The 25,043-nt window shown below is 40.3% G+C and overlaps 1 protein-coding gene across 1 annotated transcript in view; it reads left to right on the forward strand.

Moving 5' to 3' along the window:
- Nucleotides 1-25,043, forward strand: part of prdm6 (PR domain containing 6) — a 67,273-nt gene that overhangs the window by 14,951 nt on the left and 27,279 nt on the right. The window contains exons 4-5 of the mRNA XM_061261772.1: nt 17,849-17,976; nt 24,291-24,415. Coding sequence (XP_061117756.1) covers nt 17,849-17,976; nt 24,291-24,415 — 253 coding nt within the window. The remainder of the gene's footprint in view (nt 1-17,848; nt 17,977-24,290; nt 24,416-25,043) is intronic.

Raw genomic sequence — 25,043 nt, forward strand, 5'->3', positions numbered from 1 at the left:
GAATTAGCTAAATATGCAGTTGTGAAGTTTGGACAGATACTTGCTTAAACCACTAAAGCTTGTAAGGATGTATATTGTGATCATAGTTCTTAGTAATTGTACTTGTACAGTCTTTATTATTTTTCAGGCTTAAATGAAGGAAGTGGCTCTTATACTAGCATTCTTGGATTATTCATTATGATAATATAAGGCACTGGCATTTATTTAGCACAAAGTGCTTTAAAGGGAAGGTGTTAAGCTTTCAACCACCACCAAAGTGTCACAGGAGTAAAGCAGAGAATGGTATGGCTGCTTGTTGGTTGTAATCTACAGAGTCCAGCGAGTGAAAGGGTTCAGAGGACCGATGATGACTGAGATTGGGGCATACGTCTATTTCCCATACACTGAGGCTGTTCCAAAAGTACAGTTAGCCTTATAGAATATTCACAGTTGGAGTTGCCCTGTTGACAGTTACCCAGCCCTGTGAAAGTAATATAATAAATACAATTGTAATTCCCATTTTGTTTATTTTGTGTGATTGAAATGTTATATTTGGGGTGTTATGGAAGGTTTCCTATTTCCACCAGTTAAACAAATTCCATAATATCCTGATAGTTTATTGAAACTTCATGAAATACAGCAGGTTTTTAGAAGAAAATGGACTAGAAAAACCATCCAATGTTGCATCATCTTGACCTGATGAAAGTGGTATATATTGTTACGTATATGAGTTATAATTTTTTAAGTCCTTCATAGGAAATGTGCAATATAATCTTGTCACCTTTTTCATGACATTGTACTTTTGTTTATCATAATTAGCAAAGGGACACCTCTTTGGGTAAAAGGTTTACTGTGCCTACACATCATTTGCGAATGAGGTCAATGTCATTGGGCAAACTGGCTCAATGTGGTATCTGAGATTCAAAGTACACACGTGTGATATGATGACCTCAGAATGATTTATTTTACATAAATGATAAAATAAATAATAAAATATAAAATATAAAATTATTTTATATAAAATCCAAGTGAAATTGACAATACAATTTTACTGAATTTAGTTAGTCTCAGTCTAAAGGAACTATATTGTGTTATGCCATCACTTCCTGTTTCACTAGAGCATAAAAAGGAGGTAAGAAGCATGCATCCATTTGAAAACCATCAGCATTTATTCTTTGAAAAATGTAAGACTTGGGTTGATTAATTTAATCATTAATAAAGCACACTACTCTATTTTACACATGTTGTAAAATAAAGGTCAATAACTATTATTTTTTAGTTTACAGCATTTTTTGTGCATATTTATCAAGGGTACCAATAATTCGGGAGTATATACAAGTGCAGTCCGTATGTATTCAAACAGTTTTGGACAGGCTCTGTACATTACATTACATTAATGGCATTTTGCAGATGCTCTTATCCAGAGCAACGTACAACAAAATGCAAAGTACCCATACCCATAACCAGGGATAACCAGGGAGACCCTAGAGGGAAGTACAATTTCAACTGCAACTCTGTAGTCCAGCACATTGAATTTGAAATAAAACAATAAATGTGAGGTTAAAATGTTGGTAATGTTCTGGCTTCTCTGAAACTGGAGTATCAAACATACTGTGACACATGAGCGAGCCACCTGTTAATGCTATGATACGTGAAATGCCCACATTAGGAATAGCTGAAATATCTTGAAGGGAACTAATTTCATTTGAATTCTAACAAAGCAGGTCACCATGAGCCAGTATGCTAACACTACCCAGGCTATGGTAACAGTGCTTATGTCAGCCTACTAACTATGGCCCAATGTAAATAATTGAGATGTCACAAGCAGGAATATGTACATCTCTGCCATGTTTACATGTATCCAAGACCTGCTTCCTCCTCTATTTCTGGCTCCCGTTGGATGGCCCTAAATCCATGTCAGCATGGTGAGGATTTGCTTTCAACATGCAGATGAATTGGCACAATTAGTTAAATCTTCCATAAGCCAGAGGAAAGCAACAATTACGACTCGAGTGCCTGTGTATTATGGTGTAACGTAATGCAACACTGCTAAGGCAAGCTCTGAGGCTGGAACTGTATGGTGAGCCTCCAATCGTTGTTCCAAGTTTACAATAAGGCATGCCATATGCTGTTGGAGAGCTTATACTGTCCTCTACTGGGTAAGAGATCTCAATCTCAAAATTATTTAAAAATATTGGAAGCAACAACCCTGTATACAATGCAAACATAGGTGACGCTGAACTGTAACCATTTTCACAATTACAGTGAATGTTAGAGAACATCCAAGTATTTATAGTAGTTCAAAGACTGTTTGAACTACTATAAACCCTTTTAGTGAAGAATGAATCCCCCGTAAACCCTTGAATGAATGCCTGCCTGTCTACAGTGAACGGTACACTTTTCCAGTGTTTTTTAGTTAACAGTATTAATTTACATTACATAAGAATTACGTTTCTATGAATGGCGAAATATGTTTGAGGTTACCGATGGCATCTACTGAAAAAAAATATGAGCTCAAAAAATCTCCCACCCACACCCATTACCTGAATATCTGATGGCATCAGTCATGACTGATGGAAATGGTTGAACACTAAAAGTCCATATGTAAATATACAACAGTATATTGTATCTATGAAATTATAGACAAAGCAGTGTAAAAACTCTCAGGTTATTAACGGTACGTGTCTGTGGTCAACAGCCAAGGCTGTGCAGCATCTCTTTGCTGATGTGACAGAGTTCCATGACATCACTCCCTTGGCCAGTACCAGTGGGTGTTCTTGGGAAATAATAAAGTGTTTAGGCCACAGGCCAGGATAATTATTTTTATTTTCTGTGAGCCAGTGTGGAGGTGACATGTTTAACGTAGGTTCACTGACTCAGAAAGCTACATAATTTGTCATTTCAGTTATTTTATGGGCCATTTCCTCTCTGATCGTAGACTCTGTTGTGTGAGAAAGCCATTTTAAGATGGAGCCATTTTGTTTTTAAATGCGCCGGGCCACGTAACCAAACATACTCTTTGAAAAAAATTCCAATTAGTTTCAAATTTATTTTTCCAGTAGTAAAAATTTGAAAGCTGGAAGTAGGTCTGATTGAAATAAATTGGAGCGTTTTCATTCTACATTTACAGAGAAAACAAACATTGTACGCATTTAAAAGCAATAGACATTTATTCCATAATTAATTTGTATTTGCTTTTCATATGTACTTATTCAAGCATACTTTCAGTGCTTGCGTATTACCACATTTTCTGCTTAATTTAAGCAGCGGCAGTTCGTAATGATGTAGCTTCTGGAAAATATGTCGCTGACGTGTAGCCTATAACGCTGGTACCCTACTTACAATGAGTTCAGTCCTGCACTCAGATTAAGTGAATGGCTTACATGTTGTTGTTGTTGCTGTTGTTGAAGCAGTCTACAGGTGTAGCCTGTACTGAGCAAAGCTCTTTTGATGTTTTTCTAGGTCAGACATCTGAAAATAAAAGTGAAATAATGTGTTCTACTGCGCTTTCTCGACTGTGATAATTCCCTTAAGTGACTCCTCTAAGCCTTTCTAACCTGAGGATCAGTTTGTGATATTCAATAGTAAATTGAAAGTGTTGTAGCCAAATGACACCATGCAAAAAGCTTTAAAGAGACTGATATTTGTGTGCTGACAATGAGCTGCACTGTAATGGTAAATGTTAGTGTATTCTTTTATTTATTTGTGCCATGGTAAATGTAAGTAACAATGTAAATGCAGTAGTCTTAAGATTATTAGTATTTTTTCTAATTTGTTCACACATATTTCTGCAAATTTTTATTTCCTGATAATACACTGGGTTTCTGTTAAAGACATGCAGAGGGAGGGATAGAAGGAGGGAGTATATAGGTCTGCAGGGTTGTTCCTGTCTCATTGTGTAGGAGTGACTCCAGTGGCCAGTAGAGTGCCTTCACCTAAGGCTCATTCCAATTGCTTATTTTTATCTACTTTCCTTTTCTTGCTCCTGACCTGGAAATCGATCGAGCTCCATCTTTAAGAACATTCCAACCCCTTAAATGTTACTCCTAGGAGAAGTTAGAATTAGAAGTTGGGAACTCTAGGATTTTTTCTTTGAGGAAGAAAACATCAGAACATCCTTTGTGGAAGTATATTTTCGTAAAGCCTCACGTATAAATGATAGACCTGTGGATCCACCTCTGCCCGTCTGCCACATCTGTAACTGACGTGGCTTCGAACTGACGTTTGAAAGAGGGCCTAATTCACGTTTTCTCAATCTCGTCTTCTCCTATCCTCTCCCCTTGGGTGGAGCTAGGGGCAAGATAAGGAGAAAAGAAAAGGAGAAATGAGAGATTGGAATGAGCCCCTAGTATATGTGAAGGGTCTTCCTGCACTATGGCTACACTAATCAGCTGGGGCACAGTAAAATGTTCAGTGTTAAATCAACACAGGGTTTATTTGAGTCCACTATGGCCAGAGTGGACTTGCATTGACTTATATACTTGGATTAACTCTGGGAATTTTCCTGTGTGGCTTTGGAGGAGGCCACATTCTTGTTGCTGCTCTTCTGAACTGTCAGAAGACACTGCAGCAGCGAGACGCTTAAAGAAATAGTTCACTCGCTGTTTTTTTCTTTCCTCTCGTTTTCTTTATTTAAGTTTTAGTGTTTGTTTTTGATTGGCTCAGACAGTTTTTATATGCAATAAAAGATATTTTAGAAACTTACTGATGACCAGCCAGCTTTATACTGATGAGTATTGGGGCATTTGGGGACTTGTGGCCTAAAGCTAAGAGAAAAAAAATGCACTTAAAGCAACTCCAAAGCAGTTTGTACAACAGAGTTTCCAGAGGCTATACATATGAACAGATTAATTTATAGTGTTTATGCACAATTATAAACATGAATGTCAGTTTGTATACGGTGCCAGGACTTCTTTCCTTGAGTGCAGAGGTCTGAGGTTGTATGTGCTATAGGAAATAGTTCCAACCAAAAGAAAGACTGAAGTATTTTTTGGGTAAAATACACATGTACAACTGCTGGAGGCATAACATTACTGTAAAAGTGCTTTGGCGTTACTGTCTGTGTTCCTGCTTTAGACCACAAAGTCCTGGATAGATTTATTCCACCCACTGTAAACACAACAGGTCATCACAAACCCTCTGTAAATGTCTACACTATCTTTAATCACACAGAAACTGTTTATAAGAAACCCAGTAAAAAAATCTATGCATCTCTTTAGGAATATATTTGGGCTTTCCATTGGGAGAAATTAAAAATGTATGGATGAAAACAAAAACAGTTTAAATGTCAATATTGGCTCACATTGTCAATTATTGTAATTTCACACAAAAACTGTGATTAAAAATAACTGCCATCACAATGTGTATGCTGCAATATCGTATTTTACTACTGCAAAATGTTTCTTTCTCAAACAAACTTTTTTCAGAAAAAACTAATCCAAGACATACAGCCACTACCGGCTTACAGCAATAAAGAAAAATGAAAACAATTTCCACAAGTGGTTACACTGGTCAGGTGTGCATGACTTCAGTTGGCTATGATGCCTTGTCAGCTGAAAACATGGAACATAGGTTTAGCACTGAATAAATTAAACTTCAACATACATTCAATATTGTGCTGAATGTGGTGATTTTGCATTTTGAGAGCATGCCTGTAAAAATAAGTGAAAAGTGTTTTTCCTTGTGAACTTTGGAAACTTTCAGTTCCAGTGTATAAACAAATGAGGAAAACCATCACTCTGTTGTTACTCTTGTTGGAACAGCAGTATGACCGCAACTACCGGCCATGTCCGAGGGCAAGCAGTGGGCCACAGTGTATGTCAGGAAAATATTCATATTTTCAATTAATGTTCAGAATTTGTGATACAAAAACCACGTTACTGTTACATAGCAACACAGATTTGCATGGTGTTGGCTTTTTTGCTGTTCTCATATGTTTTTCAGACTTTTTTTATATTTCTACAGTAAATCCTCTATAAAATATGCAGTTTGTGAAAAACCAACTTTGAAGCATGCGTAAGTACACTCAAGCTGAATGTTTTCATTGAAATTAGCTTGCAGACCGTCTTATTCCCGCTACCATCCCTAATATAGATTTATTTGTGTTTTGATGGGGGATAAAAAGTGGCTTTGAAATGGTGCCGTAACGCCGTTGTCAGAAACAGAATGTGTGGAGTGTGACCTTACGATGACAAAAGACAGGGGCCTGCTTGAGTGTGTGGTCAATCTTCCACGGGCACCAAGCATTAACAGACGCATTATCAAAACCCCAGAGGGTAGCTTTCTGCCCAGTCGCCCCGACACTGGGCAGGGGATTGGCTTTTTCATACCAGGGTTCGATTAAAGCAGAAATTAATGTTTTCTCAGACCATTCATCATCCTTGTCTGGGGTGACACTTGGCAGCAGTATTTAAAAACACATTACGCTCTCCAAATGCCAGCAGCTGATTGGCTCCCGAAAGATGACCAGACACTATGACAGTATCACTCAGTGGTTACCAGTCTGCATTAGTTTTTTTTGTGGTGCACTTTCCCTTTAAAAGAATGTGTGTGAGAACAAGAGAGGCTTATGGTGGGAATGGACCTCGCTCCTTCGATGTTTATGTTACACTGTTAGACTGAAGTTTTGTTGGATGATTTAAACCCGAGGTCCTGACCCTTACAACATATTCAGCAACTGAATTTCAAGGCGAAGACCCAGTTTGGGTCTGACCTCCGGGTGCTTTTCACGCACTTGGATAACAGTATTAAGCCGCTTTTATTTTTTTACTACACAGTTTGAAAGCAACTGAAAATAACAAAACGGCATTATGAAAATAGCGCAAAAATGTTACATATGCCTAAAATAAATACCAGAAGTACTCACAGATGAAGCAACACTTGTATCTTAGATTTTATGCGTGGTTTTGGAAATAGGCTGTTCAGTTCAATTTAGTTAATCTCAATAGGAGTTTATATGTATTACATAGGGTAATTCTGTGTGATGAAACACAGTGGTGCAGAAATAAAACCATAAGTACATAACATGAATGCAATCTGCACAATCATACATCAATGTTGCACACTGGTGCATAACATATGTTATGACAAGAACTGAAATGATAGGAACAAAAAGTTATTATAAAAGAGTTATTTAAGATTTGTCTCATAAATTAGATAAATAAGTACAGATTATGCTTGCTGTTTAAGTTTTAAAAAGAACAGAAACTGAAATTGGACAATTAAATGCCATTGATCAAAAGGCTAGCTGCATTGATTTCAGCAATAAATTGTTGACATGGAATGTAATTTTTAGAAATATCAATATGTCTAACACTGGCAACATTGATAATTTTATTAAAATAAAATCACTTCTTATGAACTAGAGTATGGTCCCAATAATTACTTTACAATACCATAGATATCAGCAAGGGATCCCACTGTTTTTATGATATTCACACGTCCTAGTCTCATCACATAATCGGTTCACAATGAATTACAGATTGCGTTCTGTTTAAACTCAACTGCACTAAGCAATAGATACTGTAACTATGACAGATGGCACTGTGTGAAATGGCTTATTTATTTAAAGAGATGTAATTTCTCTGGTAGCTCTCGTGGAATTCGGCCGGAGGTAATGTCGTCCATTTCGAGACAATAATAAAGCAGGCCACCCTAGTAAATCAGCCTTCCATTACACTTGGCCCAACGCGTTCCTCAGACATGTCCATGTCAATCACTGTCTTTCCCAGCACATTTCTCTATTGTTTTTTTTAAGTGCGGAGCAGCGGTCGAATGGTACGTTGATATTTATGACGATGAACACGAGCACCGGCTCCGTGGCTCATAACAGAAGTACGTTGCCGGCGTTGTTTGGACATGGCGGCTAAGTGTTTCCTCAGATAAGCACGCAGAATTCCATTATCCGGAGTGTTGCGCGTGCGCGGCTTCGGGTGACCTCCCCCGGTGCGGGGCCAGGCGGGAGAGGGGCGCTGGGCTCCGGTCTAATGGCTTGGGGGACTGATTTACTTGCCGTAATAAGGGCACGGGGTCAAGTGATTGTCAGACAGGCTTTTCCAGACTCTCCTCGCCGGAGCATCGACACGCAGCCGTTCAGGGACGAGTTACAGCCCCCCCCCCCCCCCCCCCCCCTCCCCCCTCCCTCTCCGGCAGTGACAGGGGCCAATCAGCGTGCCGTAAATGTCAGCGTGTGGAGATTGAGCAGTAAGTAAAGCAGTGGCCGGGGGGCTCGGCGGAGAGACCGCGTTAGCCTCAATCCCTCCCCGTTAGCGGTCGGCTAAAAAAGTAAACATGAAGGGCTGGGAACGGGACAAATATGTTTTATATCTTCTTCTCTTTTTTTTCTCTCTCTCCCTGTCTCACTGTTATTGTCTCCCCCTCCCTCTCGCTTTCTCTCTCTGTTGCTCTCTCGCTCTCTTTGTGTCCTCCTCTCTTTCCTTCCCTTGATTAATTCCTCTGCTTTTTTTGCCTTTTCTTTCGTCTCTTTTTCTTTCCTCTTGTTCTCCCGCTCTCCCCCCATCAGCTCGGTCTTATTCCATCGACCACTTTTCTCTCTTCTTTCCCTTCTTTTGTTCTGTCTTTCGTTCAGTTCTCTCTTCTTTTCATTGCTTTCTTCAGGTTTTCCCTCTCCACACGTATCTATGGAAATGTGTCAGTGTATTAGATTAAATCTTTGGATATTAAACTTTTCCATTGCTAATAATTGTATTGTATCTACTCAAACAAGAGTTACAGTCTCAAAAGGTATTTTTAATTATTCCATACATCACAAAATTGTGTGGCATAAAGTGCTTTCTCTAAATTCCTTCAAATAGCATTTGAGTACATTTCCAATGTATGCAAAATAAAGTATGTTTTTGTAGTCATTATGCATAGCCTGTGTGAACTTCTTAGCATTATTTGCAGTACATGGTGTCTGGTTTCCTGTTAATTAAAAAATTATCCAAAAGCCATCATGTGCAGTTGACCGAAGGAATAATGAACATCGAACAGGTGGAAGTGAGTGCATGACAGAAAAAATAAATAATAATGAAATAACTCCATGTTACGTTACTCCCACGAGTGAAATTATGTTTTACTTTGCCATTATTCACAATTAAAATATGTGTTTAGGCTGGACATATTGTGAATATTTTCACTGTGAGCACATGCAGGAATCCGAATAGCAGACTGCGGAAATTCTAATGCTGCTTTTTCGAAAACTGAAGGCCTCTTGGATAAGATGGGAGGCAGTGGTGCTGACCTCCCTGTGGTCATATATGGTCTTATCCACTAACATTATGTTAGCCACAGTCATGTTCCAAATCTGGCGTAGGTAAACCCATCCATCCAACCATTCTAACAAGTCAATTGACATCATTGCCTCTTCAGTAAAACTCACACGTCACCAGTTCAACCGACTGGTGATGGATGAAAGATTCTGCCGTATATAAAGTCGTGTTGATAAGGATGATGATTAAGTTGACTAAGAAAGCAACGTTTTTTATTGACATGAATATGACAAAGTTCAATAAAAGTTCAAATTTGAAGCCTTCTGCAAGCAGCCATTTTGTGAGCTGAGAATTAGAAGGTTCTATCTCCGTTCTGTGTGGTTTTGAGATATTTAGTCAATGGGCTCCAAGCAGATACGACTTTTAAATGTAACATATTTATGGCACTAACTCATCTTACTTACTGAATGTGATATAACGGTGTATTGACACTCAAGCCGTAGCTGCCTGATCTGCTCCCATAACTGACCCGCCGAATGAACTTGTAATTGTATCTCATGATGAGTTCCGTACGGCCTCTGTAAGCCGTTCTGAGCAACTTGTAATGCAGCCATAGGCAGACAAGAGACTGTCTGGAGCCTACCACGCCGTAGTGTTTTTAATATTAATCCTCAGTTAATCTTCTACATGATATCAGCTACCAAATCATTATGAATTAAACGACAGAGTTCAAATAGACAGACATTGTATTCCAGTTAATGAACAGAAAAAATACAACATATAAACACTAAAAAATATTTTGATATAAAATGAATTATGGGATATGCGGTTCAAACTTGGCCAGCGTATGAGGCTGTAAATTAGGTACAATTACTAAAAATTGTTGCCATTAAAGTGAATCTCCAGTGCACTTTTTGAGCGTTGTTGCAAGAGACATTATTGATGAGACCCTGGAAATGGTCCAAGCATCTGATTAAATCCAGTCTGTAGGCTCCTTCTCGTGTGCTGGCTAGTCTTCCTCGTCCGTCCAAAGAATACAGCATTTGACCACTAGCACGCTACCGTAGCAGGCAGAGCAACAATTCACTTAGCTTTTAGGGCCATCAGCACTTGCTTTACAGGATCATTAAAATGCTGTATGCAGAGATTTATAAATTAGGCAATTTCCTTGATTATCGCAATCATTTACAAGATCGATTGGTTCAGCAAGCTATAGACAGATTTCAGCAACACTATTGACAGGGTTCACCTCTGTAATATACAGCCCTCCTCAATATAGTGTGATGTCTCTACACAGGGGGTTATCCAACCTGCTTAGGCATCTCAAGGGCACATATTTTCCAGAAATTAATAAAACATTTTGTGGGCGGTGAAGACCTTTTGAAAGGTAGTTAGCGCGTGTTGTGAAAAACATGCATAGAAAGTATACCTACACCTGTAGAATCAGAGACTGAATTTTAGAGAAAAAAATATATATATTTGTCATTTTTTGGAAGAAGCATAGCGCTGGTCAAGTATACCGACAATGCGCAGAGCTTCCGCGGCCGCTAACATTTTAGCGCACCTTTATCGGATCTGCGGGCAGCTCGGCCTGCATCGGCAGGTGGGCTGGTCAGTGTCAAAAGGCTGCTCGTTCAGGTCCGACCCATCCTGGGGCCGAAAAGCCAGCAGAGTCCAGACAGTATAAATCCACTTTATGGAGTGTTTACAGTAATTCTTGCTTAGAGCTGTAACAAACCTGCCCCACTCAGTAGATTAGAGTACAATGACGGTTATCAATCAAAGTGTGTTTTCTGGCTCGCCTTCCCATATATTACCCTTTCTCCTGGCCAGGAGCGAGGATGGTCCGAAGGATTCCTGTGGGCTGAGGCAATGCTTCACTGTTTCTGGGACCAGTGAGCTATCTCAGCCCCGAGGCCATATTGGCTATTTTGCGCTGAACACACAAATAGTTTTCCACACACTCCTCGCTCTGCAACCCTCCTATTATGTTTGCGGTCAATTTGACCCCGTTCAGTGTTTGACATCTCTTAAAAACCAGTTAACCTTGTTTCATATTGATGCTGTATGATGTTTAAAATTTTTTATTTTGGTGGGATTAAATGGTAAATGTACAATAAGCATAATGCTTTGTTTTCAGAAGTCCTGTACCAACATGTGTTGTACGGGCTGACTTGGTAACTGTATAAAATGTCAGAACTTTTATTTTATTTATTCTTTGTGGATGATTCTGGTGGCATTACAGGCAGTGTTATTTTTTATTTTGCTTTAATTTAATTTTGTTTTAACTTATTTAACTGTTGGAGAAAATTTTACCACAAACATAAAAGTGGTCATAAACTCTTAACATAATAGGAGGGTTAAATTCTACAAAGAATCAGATGTGAACAGCAGCACAATCGCAAAGTGCGTTTGCCAATATTGACATTTAAAAAAAATAAACGGGTGACAAATTGGATGCCTAAAAATGATTTTGTCTGCAAGAGCTGCCCAATTTGAGCATTTGTGTCAAATATAACAAAAATTAAAAGACAGTGAAAAGTGGAAAAGGCTAGCTTATACGAAAATTGATATACCGTACATGGAAAAGTACAAGGAAAATATGTGTCTTGTTAAACGTTCTGCTGCTCATTGTTCTACAGATCTGACATCTCAAGACAAGTAAATCATTTTCTAACATAAACACTATCGTATCTATAATGATATTGTGTCTATAAGGCCCGTTTGTGATTTATGTAAGTTTAGCTGTGTATTTTACTTCACATTAATGTTGCATTGGAAAATTCATATCATGATGAAAGTCGAGAGAGGAAACTATTTGAATATTCTAAAGTCTCAAATGTATTAGTGTTGAATAGACTGCACGTCATCAGATAGAGATACTTCAGTTATCATCCGTTGTGATGGCTGGGTGGAAAACTCATAAACATTTCTGTATCTTCTCATGAACAGTTTTGGACAGCAGATTGAGTAGCATGAACAGCAGAATGACATGAACGTTTGCTCTGTGCAGTCATTGGCTGCAGAACTTACAGTTGCTAGGGAACACGACAACCGATGCCAAAAACCAGGAACTGTCTTGTGCAATTTTCTGCAAGCGTAAAGCAAAGTCTAAACACACCTTCAGAAGTCTCTGTTTTTGACACCAGACCCATATGAGAGTGTCTTGCTTTCAAATGTAACTTGTTTAGAACTGACAAGTATTATAACACTTGCGTTCCTTTGGATCATACCCGTGTTGATCTTAGAAATGATCCATGGCGATGAGAAGTTTGCACAAGCATCTTTTGTTTATCCTTACATTCATATTTTTAAGTCTTTCCAGGTCAGATTTGTGAATGTGTTCAATTTGTTTAAGGCAAGTGCCATTTTTCTACTCTCCTATCATAAATACGCAGTATGTTCTCCTTATGCAATGAAGAACATTTCAAATCTGCCATGTTGCCTTGTGACCTAACAAGAAACTCTTTCTGAAGCGTATTATTGATTTCTGTTGACTACTTGTCGTGTTTACACTGGCCAAATCTGGACAGCGGGCAGCGGCGTGACTTCAGACATCGCTCCTGGTAGTCTGTTGAAATCCAGAGGAATACGTCACGATTGTGAGGAGCGCCTCTCAAGTCCTCTCCCGTAAACAGGTTTTTGAATAATGGCAAACAACAGCGAAAGTTACAACGGAGCGTTTGCGGTAAATCTTGTTTGCTGGAGTTCTGGAGACTTGGGGGGGGGAGGGGGCGGATGGGAGCGTTACATACAGCAGCGGGGGGACAGGAAAACCTCCCTTTCGGTCCGAGGAGAGGGGCCTGTCCTCAGCAGGACACCCTGGAAAGGATCCAACATCAAAGAGGGTGGATCTGGAGAGTCAAACACTGCACTGCTCCGGAGGGCAGGGAAATGAATGGACTGTCAGGAGTTTTTCAAGTGGGGACATTTTTTTTCCCAGCGATGGGGAAGTGAAGGGTTCAGTGTCTCCCTCTGATCGCCGAGCAGGCCCCGCTAATGAAAAGCTGATTTGCGCTCGTCGTCCGCCTGTGTGTATGTGTGTTTGTGTGTGTGTGTGTGTGTGCTGTGTGAACGTGTGTGTATGTTTTTAAGTATATGTGTGCGTGCGTGTGTGTGTGTGTATGTGTGTGTGAACGTGTGTATATTTTTAAGTATATGTGTGCGTGTGTGTACTGTATGTATATCTGTCCTTGTGTCTGTGTGTGAGTTGGTGTATATGCTTTTGTGTGGAAATGGTGCATGTGCATGCAAGGGTGTTTGTGTGTATGTGTAGGGGTGTAGGGAATGCATTCCTTTCCATATACACTCACAGAGCACTTTATTAGGAACATTTGTACTTTATTACACCTACTTATTCATGTATTATGGAATCAGCCAATTGTGTGGCAGCAGTGCAATGCATACAGTCATGTAGATACGGGGCAGGAGCTTCAGTTAATGTTCACATCAACCACCAGAATGTGGAAAAAATGTGATCTAAGTGACAGAATGGGTGGTTTGAGTATCTCAGAAATTGCTGATCTCCTGCGATTTTCATGCACACTAGTCTCCAGAGTTTGCAAAGAATGGTGCAAAAAGCAACAAAAAAATCCAGTGAGCAGCAGTTCTGAAGACAGAAACGCCTTGTTGATGAGAGAGGTCAGAGGAGAATGGCCAGACTGGTCAAAGCTGACAGTAATGGAAATAACCACACATTACAAAACGGTATGCATAAGAGCATCTCTGAACGCACAACGGATCATAACTCTAAGTGCATAGGCTACAGCAGTCTAAAAAGTCTAAAAAAATAAGTCTAGTAAATACCTAATAAAGTGATTGGTGAGTGTGTATTACTGTTTTGATGCATATGTGACCGTATACACATGTGACTGCCAGAGTGAGTGTGAAGGCAGTTATGTACAGTAAATGATGACCTGCCTCACAAAGCCCTCTGTGTCCATAGTTCAGACCTCTTCTCTCAAGACACACCAGCTGTAAACAGTCCAACTTACATTACAGCCCTGTGTGAGGACGTGGGTGTCATTCTCTGTAAAGGTCTTTCTATATAATGTAAACTGAAACTGTGCTTTAAGCTTTTGCTGTTTTTGGGAAACAGTAAGGAATAACAATAAAATCACCAGAGGATAGAACAGTCTGATAGCTAGTTACAAGATGACACACTTTTAACTTAATTATATATTTTCTGCAGAGCTTGACCATAGAAAAGCTGTAATGAAAATACTTTTCGCGCAGGAATGCAGGGATATCTCGTGTATCTGAGTCTCGGGGCAGGTTGTGACCTTCCTTCAGTGTTTTTCAGTTCTCTAACCTTTGCTGCTTTCCACGTGCTCATGCCTCAGAGTTTAATATCGCTCCCCACTTTTCGAGAGCTACAGTGTCAGCAGCTGCAGTGTCTGACGAGCCAGCTGAGAAACGTCAAGTCGAGCACGTAAAGTAAAACCGTTTTCAGAACCAGTCGCACAGTGTCAACACGGCAAGCATTTGTATATGTCAGAACGTGCTGTAAAAAGTGGTGTGGGATTTTTCAGCGAACAAGCTGTTAGATGAGCCTCCATGTCACTGGAAGCCCTGTGTTTTTCCATGTTGAGTTATTTTATAACATGTAGAAATGTGCAAGCACTGACTAATTTTGAGTTATGGCTAGATTTGTTATGCATATAAATAACAGCGACTCGATAAAATAAATAATGAATTATAATTTTGTGTTGCCTTGTGTATGCCATAGATTATAATAGCACTTATGTATAGTTGTTTTAGTACTCGGGTATTCTAACCATGGTATGCTAGTTGGTAAGTTGATGTACTCTTCAAGGGTTCTAGTTGTATCTATGTGATCATGCTAGGACTCGGAACTGTACTTCCCTCTCAGGTCCTCAACGTACTTATCCCTGGGTTTGATTTGCACTTCATTGTACGTCGCTCTGTATAAGAGCGTCTGCTAAATGCCTTTAATGTAATGTAATGTAATGTAATGTAATGTGTTGGCTGCCATGCAACATGTGATTAGTAAAGACCGTTAAATCTGCATGTCACAGGGGAGGTTTGAACAAACAACAGCCATAATGATACCTCTCAGCGTCTTCAGCATCGGTATAATCGCCGTATTGTCATCCCCGTGAGGAACGCTGTTCCGTATCTAGACTTCAGGTTTTTTGATGTCGGAAATGTGAAGCGTTTGTGTTTTCTTCTTTCTGAACTGTGTGCCGCGTAACACAAGACTGCATCCGTCCAGCGATGCGAGCCCTCTTTCCCGCTCGCGAAGAGCGCGGACGTTCGCTTAAAAACGAGGGCCTCTCCTGCCCTTGAGTAACAAACCGCTCTAGTGTAGGCCATGCCTCGAGTATTCTATCATGCTGTCAAGGAGGGTGGAGGTTCACTAAAAAAGTCAGGAGGACGAAAAAGAGGGATCACCACAGACAAACTAGATGTCAGAGACTCGATGGGGTTAGCGGGGTCCTGAAAGCTCTTGCGTTCGGCAGGAGAGCGGAGACCAGCCCTGGGTGTGTAACATCCAGACCGGCCTGATGAATGGCCTGTAAAAGAGGTAGAATTGTTTTGCACTTTAAAAAAATGGCTATTTTGACATTTCACATTCCTATCGTCTGTGAAAGGAGCTGTCAACCAATTTGTTTAGCTCATTTCGCGAGTGTTTTGTCATATCTGGCTCTCCGCTTCAGACCAGAAGGTAAGTTATTGTGTGCTGTAAAAGTAAACCATTACACGTGTGATTGTAATGTTTGAATTGCAGAGGGTGGCAGCGATGAGAATGTTTCTCTTGGCTTCTCCATTTTTCAAGGGCCCATTAGATTTTAATGCAGCTGAGCTGTGTTTAATGTCTATAAGCTGTAATCATATGTCTGTCACTCTGTTATTCTACATAAATTAAACTTTTTGTTAATAAAAAGGCATAAATACTAATGATTAATATGTTTGCTTGACCTATGTCTTCGACTATTTTTAAAAATGTCTCAGCCTAATAATGGCTTCCTTGAATTTCTGGTCTTCATGTTGACAAACACCAACAGACTCCAATGACAATCAAAAGCCTTGTATCAATACTAGATACTGAAAGCTCTTTTTGCCTGCACTTAGGAAGCGATTGAATACACCTGGCTAATCAGAAACAGCTGTCCAATTATATTTGGTCCCCTAAAAAGGGGGGGGGGGGGCGCAGAATGTATAAAAAGGGATGTAATTCCTGCACGGATCACTCAATATGGATAGTCATACCCTCAAATTACATGTTACAGTCTGCACTTTAACCTCATATTCATTGCTTAATTTCAAATCCAACCTGGTCGAGTGCAGAGCCAAAAGAACAGAAATTGTACCACTGTCCAAATACTTATCGACTGCGCTGTATATTTCCAAAAAGACTTATGTAAATATACTAAAGAGACGGTATGGAAGTGCACAGTTCACTGTAGGGGTATGAAGCAGACGTATGAGGAACAGAATGTGCATACCAAAGAGATGTAGTGGTGCAAACAATATTCTGACCTGCATATGTCTTCATTTTAATTAAGATAATGGCAGATGTCTGTTTCATGGTGGAAATAAATATATGAAAGCATTTATAAATGAATGATTGGCAGAAGCAATCAGATTTTTCATACAGAAAGCTCATGAATGGAAAAAATATATATATATTTTGAGACTGCAGTAAAAGTGATTAAGAATGCTGATTGGTGCCAAGATGAAAACGCAATCCAAAAAATATACTATAATAGTCACTGTAAACTGACAACCTTGCTTTTTGAAGCTTATTGTTACATTAATTCTCCATTACACTGCACCTTTAAATCTTGGGTTGGCACAGAGAGATAACCCAATCTCCCAAGGGCTCGACATAACATGGCGAGCAAGCAAATGTTCTCATCATCCTCTTGGAACTTCCCCTGCAAAAAAAATAAAATGCAGTCTCCAGACCTTATCCAACTGTGGGAGATTCCAGAGATTCTCTGCATTACAGATAGCAGCATGCTGGCTGGAATGACGATTACAAAACCGCATTGGAATAGCCAGTTCCGAAGAACCACCCACAGTGTGTCATTGAGTCAGTGTCATTGGAGTTATAGGATCGTGTGAAAAAACCAACCACTTGAAATGCCATCCTTTTCTCGCACGTGTTCTTCAGTCTCCTGGGCCCTACTCTGTCTCATGCATGGAGTTCAGTGAATTTCTGTCAGGCTTAGTCCGTGTTACTGATGGAGCTTTGATTATGGAAGACTTCAACATATATACTGAATGAGAGGATTATTCCCTGAGATGGGCTTCATGTCCATATGCAAGTCCATTGTCTTTATCCACTATGAACCTCAACCTTCTTGACCGTGGTGCTTCAGAAGAAAAACAGAAGATACTTAATTGTGATACTGTACCAGTACTGTTCCCATCAACTGTCGGCAAACAACCATTACATTACGTTACAAATACTCATGACTAAACATGAGATTAAACATTACATTCTTCAACGTGACATGTACAGTTGTCTCATAAAGTGAGAGTAGTCAGTAAAAATGAAATGAAATTTAAGTTTGATTTTCTATGTTATTGATGGTTGTAAAGAAAAAAATATGAAGAAACCAAAACAGAAACTTAACCAAATCCATCTTCACAGCCTGCAGTAATGAGCCGCCCTCTCCCTTCCCTTTCAGATCTACGACCAGGAAGGGACCTTACAGCACTTTATCGACGGCAACGAGCCCAGCAAGTCCAGCTGGATGCGGTACATCCGCTGTGCTCGGCATTGCGGAGAGCAGAACATGATGGTGGTCCAGTACAGGTACCGAGAGCATGCGAACCTACGACCTTTACAGGCCATTGTAGTGCCTTTTGGTTCTACATTGCATACAGTGCATAAACAGTGCATATACAAATCAGTATATGTGACCCGCTCTGTCATAATCAGTCGCAAGTCGCGACGACCAATTTCATGAAAATCGATGTCGATATAGGAATGGTTCGGTGGCACTCAAACTGAAACGGGACACAACACCCTTGTTATCTGGAGTAGAGAGATAACGCTACCTCTTTCGAGTAATTCATTTTGGGGCCAATACGACTGATTTTGATGGAGCAGGTCGCATATGCAGACAGTACACTCACACTCATATACATAGGTACAAATACCCACACATTGGGCCTCATTTATCGATATTTGATATATTGGGATCTGAAAAAAACTAACAACTTTCGCCATATTCATGAAAGGGGTGTAAACACAGCTTTTTTCATATCCACATGTGTACGTTGAAAAATACCAAGTAATCGTAAATCAAGGGCACGTGCACAAAATTTGTGATTAGCATAAATTGAAGCCCTAAAAACACCATACATACCTGAAACAGAGATTGAAGTTCTGTTAATGGAAGTACAAGAAGCCAAAAACATACACCTATCAGCCATAACATAAAAATCACCTGCTTAACCACCGCCATATTTTAAAATGCATGGGATCTATTCCGACATGCGTTTCGCCACATGCAGTACCGTGTAATTCCAACGGAGGGAAGAAGGGTGAAACTGATGTAGGATTAGATGCCATGCATTTCTAAATATGGCGGGTGGTCATTTATTTTAAAATATGACATCTGTTAAGATAGATGTCATCGTGAACACCAGTACGTACCAAGATACTTAAATAACAAAACAATGCACCCCCCTCCCTCCCAATGAGCTTACAAGACTACCATTTTCATTTAAAAATTAAACTTTTGAATACAATTCACTTATGATTATCTGCTTATATAAGAACACATATCATATAATGACATATTAAGTGATTACAGACAAGTGTAGCTATACAGCATTTATAATCATGAAAAACTGGTTCATCAGCAGGTGCATCAGCTACATGTCATGCCACTTCTATAGCCTATCATGATGTTAGCAGGTGTAACATGAACTTGAACTTACCGTTATAGTTTGTTATTTTGTCAGCGTAGTAGGCTACGCCATGCCAAATACGTGTTTTGTGGAATTTATATTATTTATATAACAAGGGTATATTGCCACATAAGCATTAATTAATCAGGATTACCGGAATGAAACATTACCCATTGAATCCTGATGCGTTTTTATATGATATGAATAATTATAATATCCAATTGGCATATTCAAATAATTTTGCCACTCTAAATAAAATAAATATTTTATATATAAACAAGTGGTCGTACTGTACTGTACTGTTATTTATATATAAATACAATATTAAGTAATGGAATAATAAAATAACAAAACACACTTTGCAACCGTGATCTTTCATTTCCTCTCACAGTACGTACAGCTGAGACTACTTGTTTGTTCGGCTCCTACGAAAAAACTGACATCAAAAAACTTTGATAAATCCAACATCCCACATTTGTGGAAATGCATTTCCGATGGATTTACTGTGAATTTAGTTCAGCTCGCGTGTGTTAAATGAGGCCCATTGTATGTCAAATCTTTATAGGTATGACATATGCTTATATTTATGTAGTCGTAAGGGGGGGGGGGAATAGTTCGGAGAATACATGGAGTGGAATAGAAAGAATTTGCAGTAGCTGAGAAGTTGCAAAAATGTACACATCGCTAAATAGGTATCGCAATGAACATATGTAAATATGGCAGCCAAACGCTTCTGCCAGACATGTGATCAAACAGACTTACAGCAGCACCCAGGAACTTCAATATGTCATGTACATTAGTGCCTGGATAAAACAGCGAGGCATAGTACTGCCCAGTTATACTGAATGACAGCAATGTGCCCTGAAGCCTTCGCCTCTATAATGTCAGCTGTTTAAATCAATCAGTCTGAGCTGATATGTATAATGTCTGTCATAATGTTGCTCTGCCTGTTACCTCTTTTATAGCCACGATGTTATAAATGCTTGGGTTGAACCAACATTTGTTGTTTACTTTGACTGCATTAAGTGCAATTGTTTCACAAAGAAGAGTTTGTTCAGTGAGAGTTTTCTGGCAAATAAGATAACAGTAACACAACAGAGAATAAAGAAACCCATTTTCTCCGTAACTAATGACATCCTAGCCTTCTCGTTGACTCCATCTTGACGTGTAGGTCATGGTGTTTACATCTGATGTCATGATGGCCTGCAATGACCTTTTCACTTCACTTCAAATCTGGACTTTACAATTTTTCTTTGGCAAAAAATGTTAGGTTAAATCTAAAATGGCAGCCGTAACATCATTTAATTTATGTTTGCAAAGGCAGCATAGGGGGTAGAGAAGGATTAATCTCACTAGCGTGACTGAGTGTTAACTATTTTTTAATGTAATTTGGACTGTGGAACAAAAATGAGCGATACTGAACATGGTTGTTTAAAATCTCATTCAAAACATAATCAGAATGGAATGGAATTGTGGTTTCTATGTGTAAAATCAAAGACTGTTTTATAGCCATAGGGACGTTTGGGTTTTCTTGATGAAACAATTCAGTCTCATCAAGGAGAGGGCCAGAATTGTGATCTTGTTTCTTTTAACTCCAAATTCAGAAAATTGGAGCCGCTCTTCCAGAAGTGTTGCATCTGACCTGAGAGTATGCATAATCAATTTTAACCCTTTCTTACATTGAAAAAAATTAAAAAATGTGAAAAAAAAAAACCTTAAAAATTAATGTCAATCTTGTACCTTTTCCCAGCACTTACAATTGTGAATGAAAGCCAAGCCATATTTTGTGTCATGAAGATGCTATGGTGTTATTTTATCAGAATTGTAACCTTTTTTTGTCAGGACAAAAACTGTGCTCCCTATTGGCCTGGCTGTTGTAAATCCAGACTATATTGGTAGCAAATAGCTAGGAGTCACATTTCACTGCAACAACAGAGAAGAACACTACCTTGCCCATTAGCGACCCCTATGGTTGATTGGATACTCGCAGTCTGCTTGCATCAGCTGTGCTCGGTGCGCATCCCTCCCAGTGGATTTCAGAATTACATTACATTATTGGCATTTGGCAGACGTTCTTATCCAGAGCGACGTACAGTTGATTAGACTGAGCAGGAGACAATCCTCCCCTGGAGCAATGCAGGGTTAAGGCCATTGAGTGGGATACATAAGCATTCACAGGAGATTTTACAATCGGCTTAGCCATCCCAAATTGGTTTACAACAATGGCAAATGTGTCTGCTGTTCCCCGGGCACATGGACAGGGTACTTTGGATCATGCTGTATAGATTACATGATAGGAAATATCAAGCAGGTCTGTGCTCGTTTATGCCTTACAACCAGCAGTTTTGTCATTGAAGCAATTTGGGTGTATTTTTCATACATTAATGTGTTTTTTTCATTGCTGTTTAGGTTCATTTACCTTCTTAGATTTCTCATCTTCATTATAAGCTTTATTATTATTATTATTATTATTATTATTATTATTAGTAGTAGTAGTAGTAGTAGTAGTAGTAGTAGTATAAACCCTTTGCATTTTGTATAGCTTCAAAATTCTAAGTGAATGTTATTGAACTTTCTTGTTTTTGATTGGCAGTAAATTGTTACATTGCCATTAGAATGTACAGTTAAGACACCTTAAAGGGTTAATATCATTGCTGTTGCTGTGTACATGTGTTGGGAGTTGCTTGGAGCATCTCCAGGTCCCCATTTGTCTCCCATCAGCTGACTTGATTTACAGGAGTCGACATGACGTAGGTCGAGGACTTTCTGTGCTCAGTGAGCTCTGCAATTGAAATACCCAGTAATATTTCTCATGAAACTAATAATTATCCGAAATGTGACATTTTAATAGATGTTTGTCAAGTTTTAGTATTGAGTGTGTCTGAGTTTTATAAGATGGCTTGGGAAACACAATTCATCGTGGTCCTAATGTCAATATTTGTACATACGAAGGGTGCTTTTAATCAGTGTGATAAAAAATGAATTTAATAGCTTTGAGAATGCTGTTGAGACCCAACACTAACAAAATGAAAACCGGACAGAAAATAAAGGGCAAACTCTTTCGATGCAAATCCTTAAATGGCTCAGAGCCACACATTGATGGCAAGAAGAGAACGCCCTGGCATGGCGGGGTCTAGTTCAGGGCCAACTGTCTGCTGGTAACGACTACTTTCCTGGTAAAATGTGGTGCTCCTGAGAGGGTACACCAGCAGTTCAGGAAATAACAACCCTGCTGTAAAATTCTTGAGCTGCTCAAGCTGGTCATAAAGCTGGTCTGGCTGGGTATGAGTTGGTCAACCAGCATGACCAAGTTGGTCATAAGCTGGTCTAGCTGGGTATGAGCTGGTCAACCAGCATGACCAAGCTGGTCATAAGCTGGTCTAGCTGGGTATGAGCTGGTCAACCAGCATGACCAAGCTGGTAATAAGCTGGTCTAGCTGGGTATGAGCTGGTCAACCAGCTTGGCTAAGCTGGTCATAAAGCTGGTCTAGCTGGGTATGAGCTGGTCAACCAGCACAGCCAAGCTGGTCATGAAGCTGGTCTGGCTGGGTATGATCTGATTGACCAGCTAGTGTTGGCAGCTTACCTGAGCTAAAACATGCCGGTCCTACCATGTCAAGCTGGTCTAAACCGGTCAACCAGCTAAACCGTGTCGAGCTGGGAGCCGGTCTGAACTGGCCAACCATCTACCAGCTGTTTCAAAACCTAGCTTGAGCAGTATTCTTCAGCGGGGAATCACCGCCGCAGTCACTGCTGCGGCAGGAACCCGTGAGGTAAGACCGCCGACCGCGTCTCTGGGCTCTGCGGGCCCGCCGTAACCGCGGAGACGTAACGGAGAACCCGGAACACGGCGGTCGCCGCGGCGGCAGCGCGCCGCTCATCCCGGCGCGGGGAGGATGTCCTCTCCCCGCGCCGTCAGCTGGTTTGAATCCCGCGTGTTATGATTCGCTATATCGAAAAGGAATTCTCTTCAAAGCGGCCCGTGATTGATTGACCCTGGGATGGCTGTTTTGTTTTCGCTCTGACAATAACGTCCACTGGCGTGCGCTTCAGTCAGCCTGCGCCCGGGACGCCCCGCGGCCCTCTTTTATGAGTCATCCAACCACAATACTAAATACATGTCAGCAAGGGAAATATTATCCGAAACGAAAAAAATGCCTTTGATGTGCCTCACCGCGCTGAGATCTGTGCGAGTTTCTGGAAGCGGAGCGGCGGAGGGCTTGTAAGAAACGGTATACATTTACACTCTTTCACCCCTCTCCGAAAGAGTGAGAGACCACCCATCGCTCAGAAAACAGCCCTCTTTCAGCAGCCAACTGAGTCATTTAGTCCAAGTACATTTATTTGTGCGCTGCAGTGTTTATGTTAAGTGAAGCCAAACTGAGAGACGAAATGTTACAAGGATATAAAATACATGGTGTAGTCCTGTGTTTTTTTTTCTCAGGTTATGAGATGTGTGTGATTTGTAGGCCCCGTCCTTGTTTTATTTTTACGTCGCGGTGGAAAGAATTAATAAAGTTCACAGGCTTCGGCCCGGCTGCTGAGACCAAAGCCCAGAGTTTTTTTTTGTCAAATATTTGTAGAATTTTGGTTTTTATTATTCTTCGTATTATTGCTGATATATTTTAAAGTATATGGGGGTTAAAAAAAACGTTCTGCTAACCCAGCAAACGTCTGGGAATCGCAGCATGGCTACACATGTAAGGACGCAGAAGATAAATTTAATTTTTGCAGCTGCAAGTAAAATATTTCGATTCTGCAGTTTATATTGATCTCTGTTTTATCACTGCCAGAGGTCATTTTGCAGTGACGGAATATCTTCACCCGTACATATCTCACCGCCTCAAGAATGTGGCAAAGTCTTCTGTTCTCCCACCGCTCCAGTAAAAAGAGTTGCATCAGTGCTGACACTTTTTCTTGGTAAAAAAGAAAAATCTTCAGTTCATTGCCTGCAGAGTTTTTCCAAGAGTAAAGAGAAAGAAATTCTGTGATTTCTGGGCATGTACTTGATTACATAGTACTTCTGTCAGAGCAGATGGCCCTCTTGCAGACAGTCCTTTGCATTGCCCACATATGATTTTTATTTAGTACGGAGTAGGATATGTATTCATACTTATACTCTCATTTGTGGATAATATTCACTGCTACTCTGTAGATACGTACTGCGTTATGTTATAAATGCTAAGATACGTTTGTGTCTCCTTGGTCCAGGTCGTGTATATTCTACAGAGCGTGCATGGACATCCCTCGAGGGACAGAGCTCCTTGTCTGGTACAATGACAGCTACACCTCCTTTTTCGGGATCCCCCTACAATGCATCGCACAGGACGAGAACTGTAAGAAACCTCTGCTCTTCTCAGACAGCCCCACACAACCTCCCCTGTACATCTCCTTCCTGTCCTCTTCACATTGCACCTCCTCTTACTCAAACTTCCTTCATCTTCCTCCCTTTTACGGCGCCTCAATCACCTCTCGGCAAACATCGCTGTCCTAATACACCTCTCTCCCAAAACTCTCTGTCCGTCACACACCTCCTCTCTCCCAAACCTGTCTCTCACACACCTCCTCACTCCCAAAACTCTCTGTCTCTCACACACCTCCTCTCTCCCAAAACTCTCTGTCTCTCACACACCTCCTCTCTCCCAAAACTCTCTGTCTCTCACACACCTCCTCTCTCCCAAAACTCTCTGTCTCTCACACACCTCCTCTCTCCCAAAACTCTCTGTCTCTCACACACCTCCTCACTCCCAAAGCTGTGTCCCTCACACACCTCCTCTCTCCCAAAGCTGTGTCCCTCACACACCTCCTCTCTCCCAAACCTGTGTCCCTCACACACCTCCTCTCTCCAAAAGCTGTGTCTCTCACACACCTCCTCTCTCCAAAACCTGTGTCCCTCACACACCTCCTCTCTCCAAAAGCTCACTTTTCTCACACACCTCCTCACTCCCAAAGCTGTGTCCCTCA

This window comes from Conger conger, chromosome 11 (assembly GCF_963514075.1).
Source record: "Conger conger chromosome 11, fConCon1.1, whole genome shotgun sequence".
NCBI lineage: Eukaryota > Metazoa > Chordata > Actinopteri > Anguilliformes > Congridae > Conger > Conger conger.